This window comes from Zerene cesonia, chromosome 1, assembly GCF_012273895.1.
Source record: "Zerene cesonia ecotype Mississippi chromosome 1, Zerene_cesonia_1.1, whole genome shotgun sequence".
Lineage (NCBI taxonomy): Eukaryota > Metazoa > Arthropoda > Insecta > Lepidoptera > Pieridae > Zerene > Zerene cesonia.
The window spans coordinates 10797936-10805749 of record NC_052102.1 but is presented as its reverse complement, the minus strand read 5'-3'; the positions used below and the strand labels follow the sequence as shown (position 1 = coordinate 10805749).

The window sequence follows — 7814 nt, the reverse complement described above, 5'->3', positions numbered from 1 at the left end:
GGAGTGGGTTTGGGGGTAGGAGCTGGAGTCGTGGATGACGTCGTCGTGGGAGCAGGCGTAGTGGTCGTAGTTGACGACGTTGGCTCAGTTGGGACAGGAGACGTTTCTAAAGTCGTTGGCACCTCCGATGTCTTCACATCAGAGGAAGGCACGTCGATCAGTATAGTCTTATCTGTCGACCCATCGCTGCTGCCTGCAATTAAATCGTAATGTTTAACGCGATGTCTAGCCTCTATTGCACAAAACGTCCATTGTGTACAACGCAAAAAATGACAATCGGTAGAAACATGATAAGTACCTAACAAAGAAAACGAGCAAACGAAAATTAGGTATTTAGAACTTACCAAAGACAGCTAAGCTACATATCACAGCGGCAAATAAATAAAACCTAAGTTGTGACATTTTTGAGGTAAATGTTATAAGCACTTATTCAGCTAAAAAATCTCACAAATACGTTGCAGCTTCAAAATAATAGCTCTCTCGCTGTCCACTTCACTTTACAAAATGAGTGAGATTTCAGTAAATTTGACATTTGAAAAAATGGCAGACAATAGACAGTTCTTTCCAGATGCGTTATGTCAATAGCAAGTATTGCCACTATAATATTCGTGATTATAATCCAGTATATTACTTGTGTTTTATGTTATAATCTATTACGCTCCAATTTTAAATACTTATATAGTACATAATCTATCTCCGTTTCTATTTTTTTTGCATTGTGGTGTGTTAAAGACTGCAGTATACCCAAAGACCCACGGAATATATTTTTCATTAAATTTCGTGGCAGTACCGAACTATAAAATATTTACATTACTTTACATAATCATGGAAAAACATATTCCTTATATATATTCTAAGAATAAAATTTGCAATTAAGTTATAATTTTTATTAGGTATTTATTTTATTAAAACAAATTTGGTACGGTAGTGTTAGCCCGATATATTTAACTGTACCAATTGATAGGTACATCCTGGGTAGTTTTTTGAAACATTGAGGGAAAACAGTAATTAAAACTAAATTTATATTTACTTCAACTTTATTGAAAATAAATACTTACATAATCCTTTATATATGGTTGCTTTTAGTAGAACATTTTTCAATATAATAATATTGTAATAATACTCATTTTCTATTTTCGAATGTTTTTTTTTAAGGTAGGTACCATGTTACAGTAGCTTAGATATAAAGTTATAGAGACTGTACTATATTTATTCCGTGTATTAAATGAGCTATTCATTAAAGGCACGGTAAAGTTTTACACAAATTTAACCTAATATTAAAATTAACCTAATATATAATAATAATAATCAATTAGTAAGAAACGGAAAGATAGGTAGGCAGATAGCTAATATCTTTAGTCTTAAAATATGATGTAGATAATACTTGTCATGGAAACATTGAAAACATTGTTTTACCAATATCGAAAATCAATGCATTGAATTGTGTGCAAAAGGTAGGTAACTGATAAAATTTTTTTGACACTGCAATTTTGCAAGTAATCTTAAGGTGCCTTTTAATATAAAAGTACTGACTTCAATTTATACGTAGTACATTATCTAATTTAGTCAAAACTTTGATAATTGGAAACTTTCTCGGCAACTTAAACTGATGTGGAGAATACTTTGGCATGTGTATTTTAGATAATATTAAACGTTTTTTCTGTTACGGTTCCACCTAAAGGTATGTTTATGACTATATCTAATTAACAAATTCATATAAACTAAAGGCTTATTGTTAGCCAGTACGATTATGGCTGTTGCCCGAGGCTTCGTTCGCGTGGTTAAAGCATAACAGCATTTGTCATACATTTAAAATATTTGATATAGCGCCATCTACCGGTATTTATAATTTTTGACGAGATTCGAATGCGCTTGCGCATCATGATTGACTCAATAAATCTTCCTGTGAGAATGAGATGTTTTATTGCGGTAAAAATAATCCTATTTTACTCGAGCCTTCTAACTGGGTTCGGACAAAAAAATACAAAACACAAAGCACAAAACCGCCACGTTGTGACGTGAAAGAAGGAATACAAACAAATACTGACTGATTTCTTCGTAACGTAAAACCATTCTGACTTTGACTAGTTATAATATAACCATTATTCTATTTCGCCATCATATTACAATTTAAGTTACAGTATAGCAAGTACGAATATATTTGTTCTTACAAAATATTGTTGTAAATATTATATAACCTTCAAGTAGCAAAACTTGCGCATGCATTAACAACACATTTTCCAATCTTATTATTGAAATACATATTATGTAATTCTATAATTTAACTTCTATCCAAATTCTTAGGCAACACATTATAATATATTTATTTATGAAGAAGAAGATAGACTGAAGTTAGAATTACTGTTATTACTCTTATCTAATAGTTTTCAGGTAAACATCCAATTTCAAAATCACAAGCATCTTATTTCTAAATATAGGTGCGATACCTAAGTAAAAATATATATAAATAATTTAACTCATAATATGTCAGATGTGCTTCACAAATTTATGTATTTTTATTTATAACGTAGGTAATGTGTGTTAACCTCTTTGCATCAATAAAAAAAATGTTTTCCTTCTTAATTTTCCCGCTCGTTTGTGTAGCACGCCTCACTCAATATATTCACTTCACACTGCATGACACATCCATCAAGCATGCAAAATAATGTATAATTACATTTATTTTAATACATATTTATTCAATGTAAAGTTCAAAACGCGCACGTCCAACACGGCTGGAGCTGCTGTATACGATATCCCGCGTCCAAATCCGGCATTCCACATTGATAACTACGCCACCTGGAAAATAATATCCAGTCAGATATGTTTACAGGTATATCAGCACAGATAACATAACGCTATAATTACAATAAAAGTGTAAGGTATTTTGGTGAAAAAATCCCACGACTCTCTCGTATCTTTATTTATTTATTTAATGCAACAAGGATCACTAACATAACATACACGGGTAACATGGATGGAAAGCTTAATGAAATTTCAATGATGGACTAAGTGCTGTCATAATTCTAGGCTACTATTACTGAAAAAAATAAACATTAGATCGCAGAAACACAGTCTGCAGCTAACAGCAAAAAGATTAATTAATGTGAAAATATTATCTGATCATGTGGGATTTGGTAAAGGTTTAATCTTAACCAATTTACACTGTATTTGAGAAAATATCAATAGCCTTGTTAATGCCAGAAAGTGTATTATTATATTCTAATTTTCTATTCTTTATTTTAATATACTTTAAATTTACCTTCGTTATAAAATATCAACAATTTTATTAGTATGAGTTGTGACATCATTTTAATATTTGAGGGACGTTTCTTCCGGTTACAATGAAATTAAAAACAAAGTAGAGACTTCATGTTAACTTTATGCAATTACGTTTTACGTAATTTTATTATCCACAAAATGATCTTGCCAATACTTACGGCGAGGATTCTCAAAGAAGACAGCCACTAACGGCCCATGGGTCTGGTCAGGCAGCTTCCTTGTCGAATAGGGAATACGGTCGGCCGTGTTTAACCGGGTGGTGGGGAAGCCGGGGGGTAAGTTGGCGGGTATGTACTGTATGGGGCCCACGTTCTCCTCGTCGGAGGTGAATTCCCCATTGCAGGACACCCAGACGAAGTCCCCGTAGTGGTGGGCTGGACGTTGTTGCTAAGGTTTATGGAATAAGTTTGTAATTAAGAAGAATACTCGGCTTAGTGATGAGTCAGATAATTGATGTTCTCAATCTCAATATATATAAATTACGTGTCACGTTGTTTGTCTACTATGAACTTCTAAATTACTCAACCGATTTTAATCAAATCTGCGCACTATGTGAAGTTTGATCCAATTTAAAAGATAGGATGGTTTTTACTATTTCAATAACGGTAAATGACTCACGGCGTGCTGCTAGTGCTACTATACTTTTTGGATTTGTTACCTCAGAACTTTCGTCTGGATGAACCGAATTTGATATATTTTTTTTTTAATTAGAAAACTTCCTCCTTTCGCGTGGTCCTATTGATCTAGTGACAGTTTGAAGGCTCTGTAGGATTTTATTTAAAAAAAAATGCTACAGAAAAAAAGTAAATACGGCTTTAAAATCATATATCAATCCTACACTAGAATTATATTTTGCACATCTTACCATAAATTGCTTGATATTGTTTGGCATTTCTGGAGGAATACCAAGCGGCTTAGACACATTATACGGTTCTGGTACCCAATAGTGAATCTGTAATAATTAAATGATTAAACCAAACAAATAAAACGAAACAAAGATTAAGAAAAGAAGAAGGTATTATCCCATGTAGCAACCTCCGAACAACCCACTTACATGGTTCAGTCTTAAGAAAACACACGGTTTCCCAGCCGCGTAACCATAGAAGTTATCAGCGTTGCAGGGCGCCCACATGTTGAGTGCTCGTTCACAGTTGGGTACCACCAGCCGCTGATCGTGGCGATGTATCGAGCACGGAGCCCGGGGCGGCTCTTCTGGCACTGTGGTCTCATAATCTGAACATGCAGATGTTGAAGTGTCTATTATTATCTAGTAGTAGATATAGTAGTTGATAGCAGAGCGTGTCGCGGGGCATATGAACCTCCCCCCAGATCGTAATCGCTAAATTGTCAATTTTGTGTAATAATTCAAATTTATCGGATTTTGAACTTGAATAGAAACTCGACATATTTTATTATTACTGACGCCGCCAAAATTAAATAAGACCGCGTCTAACACACCCTAAAAACCTCCCATTAAAGGAACATGTTCTTTAGGTATGTATGACTTAGAGAGAAACTATAACCAGGTTATATTCCAAAACCCCTATTCCGAATAAAGAAGTCAGCTAAAAATTAAAAACACTTACCACGTAGGAAGTCATTAATGCGCGTATACCAGACGTGCCAGCTTCCAGGATCACTTGCTCGGAAGTGAATGAGGGGCTCGTAGTAGTTGTACTCGTCAGAACGGGGCCATACTTCTAGTTCTGATTTAAATAATATAGATGGTTGTTAGATTCGTATAGGTGCTTTAGAAAACTTTCAAATCTTTATTCCACATGGAGCGTAAAAGCTAAATAAAAATTAACATCTACACGGTTTCTTGCCGGCTCTTCGCTGGAGAAACTGCTTTCCGAATCAGTTTTCAATCAGTTTGCAACTATGTTATGACGATTCAAAAGTGCTTCTATGGGAAGTTTAATTGAATAAATTAATGTTTGAATTCGGGTTAAAGCAAGGAATCTTGAATTTGTCTATATAAAGACGTCAATACAAAATAAATGAGCTAGTCTCCCGAACAAAGAATATTCAAATATTACTATACTAGAGGTTTTTATAATCTAATTCTGGAATGAATGCTTACCGACGTATCTGTATGGTAGGAAAATAGCCAGAAGTACCCCAAGGACGGTTCCTGCGGAAAAAAAGGGATTTATGTTAATTATTATATAGGGTACATAAGATACTCCTATTTATAGTTCCAAGTAGTTTTAGTTTACAATTTGTAGTTTTTATTCCAAGATAATAATATATTTAAATAAATTGTTATGTTAACGGTTGTTTTACGTATATAAATAACAAATTAAGGAAAAACGAATAACAAATAATAAAAGTCTAAAACTAGCTATATAGCTTAGTTTTTTGCATGCCTCTATTATACTTTATCCTGTAGGATGTTATACAGTTCATTCACTACCAGAAGCCCTAGAACAAGGGACTGTAATGAGCTGACAGACGAGGCATTTTATAATTTCCGTATCATTAATATATACCAGTAGATCGACACCAATTTAATGTAACTTAGTTCGTAATCCTTCAAGCTCTTTGTTTTGCTTACGGTATTACCGACGAACCATATTAGAAATAAACATTTTTAACTTTAGTTTTAGTACCAGTTTCGTATTATGTTATCTGTGGTGTCCAGTTACATTTTAAGTTTATTTTTTACTATCATCACCTCATATACACCACACACTCACAGCATGTACCGTCGTGTTAGGTTCATCGTCTTTAGATTGCACTTTCTAGAATGCGATTTCTATATTTCAGTAGAATCGCAAATATATATGCGCCGTAAACTATGGCACTTTCTAGCCTCCTAGCTGCCTTCAAATAAAAAAATCACATAGAATCGGTCCGTTGCAACGTGAAAAAAATTTAAACAAACAACAAAACTACACTTTTGCATTTATTGTATGTAATGGTAAGGATCGTTATCTGTTGTTTATTAATTATAATAATATAATAAGGAAAAAGGGGGAATGATTTTTCAGAATATACTATGTCCTGAAAATAAATATTTTTATTTAAACTTTAAAATTTCTCTATGGGTAGCGCATTTTTTTTAAAGATTTTCAATGTTACAGCGTAAATTATTTTCGTTATCTTAAATCCCAAATGTAATCACGTAAACCACAAGGCATTTTAATAAAACTTCTTAATTTTTTTTTTTTTATATATTTACTTGATATAATTTCTTTAATGTAATACCCGTTGGTGAACCTAAAATAAATAAAAAAAAACTCTATAAAACAGCACACACAAAGCTTTCTACAAGTAACTGAAACTTCAAATCAGGATTTATTTTATAACCAATCCGTCAAGGGTACAAATTACTTTTATTAATTCAGTTTATTTCTTTATATATGTTTCTATGTGCATAATATATATCACAGGAATTTATATTTATTATTTTTATTAAATAATTTATGCTCAAATAAAAAAAAGCTGTTTCACAACATATTTCGCTACTTTTTAAATGCTTTATATTGGTATCCTCCAACAGCGCTTAGCACAAAAACATAGTTATAAGTTTCGACATCCACGAACGAAGTCGCGGGCACCGCTGGTGTACAATAAAGAGATAAATAAATAAATAAACAACTATCGTATACACTAGCTGAAATCTCACCAAGAACGAGTAGCACCACTACGACGATCGCGATGATCTTAATAGTGCGTTTGTCCAGCCCCATGGCAGCGACCGTACTCAGAGCGAGCTGGGGGATAACTGTGGTGTTCTAGGGTGCTGTTATGGGTCAATGGGAGTGTTCACAGTACATCGATGCTATGACTATTTTTAACCTAATTATCTTGTATTGTGTGCGAGATTTTTAGTTATGGCAAGTTGTATTTTATTATTTGCCTTTATTTTTTGTTGTAGCATATGTTTGCTTAGCTTGGCTTCATTTTTCTTATGAGGTTTATAGATAAATATACAGATTTTTAAACATCAGTTTATATTGTAAACTCTCTGCTTTCTAAAAACTCCAGGCGTAAGTATAGAAAGTCGCATATGCTGTAATTAATCACGTTTTTTTACTGTTATTTTCTAACATTCTCATACTAGCGGTCCTCCCCGGCTTCGTCTGTGGTACATATATAGCCAGTAGCTTTCCTCAATAAATAGGCTATTTAATACTGAAATTATTTTTCAAATCGGACCAGTGGTTCCTGAGATTAGTGCGTTCAAACAAACAAACTCTTCTGCGTTATAATATTAGTATAGATTATAGAGTTTATTATTGAAGAGCCTAGATTTTTTTGGTCTAAATACCTATGCTATCTATCCATCATAATATCAAAAACTGATACGTCTCTATCATAACTAGGTCTCCGCCCGCGTTTTCTAAAACCTATACATCTACGAAATGCCTTGGGCCGCCAATTGTATATAAAATTCTAACTCTTTTTATTTTTGTCATTTTATTTTATTTAACTCGGTATGAAGATAAATAAAAAAGTTGAAACCATAGTCTTAAAAAATTGCATCAAAATCCGTTGCGCAATTTTAAAGCCCTAAGCACACATAG

General features: G+C 33.2%; 2 protein-coding genes across 2 annotated transcripts in view; both read right to left on the bottom strand.

The window, feature by feature from the left end:
- LOC119838436 (lysosome-associated membrane glycoprotein 1-like) overlaps positions 1-528 on the bottom strand; it is a 19155-nt gene extending 18627 nt beyond the window's left edge. Inside the window, exons 1-2 of the mRNA XM_038364420.1 lie at positions 345-528; positions 2-193 (exon numbers count right to left, since the gene is read on the bottom strand). Of these exons, the coding sequence (XP_038220348.1) occupies positions 2-193; positions 345-402 (250 nt within the window). The 5' untranslated portion in view covers positions 403-528. The remainder of the gene's footprint in view (position 1; positions 194-344) is intronic.
- A 1372-nt stretch (positions 529-1900) lies between these two features.
- Positions 1901-7008, bottom strand: LOC119831845 (sodium/potassium-transporting ATPase subunit beta-2-like). The gene is made up of 7 exons (XM_038355396.1): positions 6914-7008; positions 5366-5416; positions 4869-4988; positions 4337-4515; positions 4148-4234; positions 3441-3669; positions 1901-2799 (listed from the first exon to the last, which is right to left on the bottom strand). Exons 1-7 carry the CDS (start codon positions 6975-6977, stop codon positions 2696-2698), a joined length of 834 nt encoding a protein of 277 aa, XP_038211324.1. The 5' UTR covers positions 6978-7008; the 3' UTR covers positions 1901-2695.
- Between the last annotated feature and the right edge of the window lie 806 nt (positions 7009-7814).

What these genes read in the sequence shown, in the direction of transcription:
- LOC119831845 (XM_038355396.1), bottom strand. Translation starts at nt 6,977, where the DNA reads ATGGGGCTGGACAAACGCACTATTAAGATCATCGCGATCGTCGTAGTG. An exon ending in CATTAATGACTTCCTACGTG is followed by an intron (nt 4,516 to 4,868) that starts GTAAGTGTTTTT and finishes CTGCATGTTCAG; the next exon opens with ATTATGAGACCACAGTGCCA. An exon ending in ACAATATCAAGCAATTTATG is followed by an intron (nt 3,670 to 4,147) that starts GTAAGATGTGCA and finishes CATAAACCTTAG; the next exon opens with CAACAACGTCCAGCCCACCA.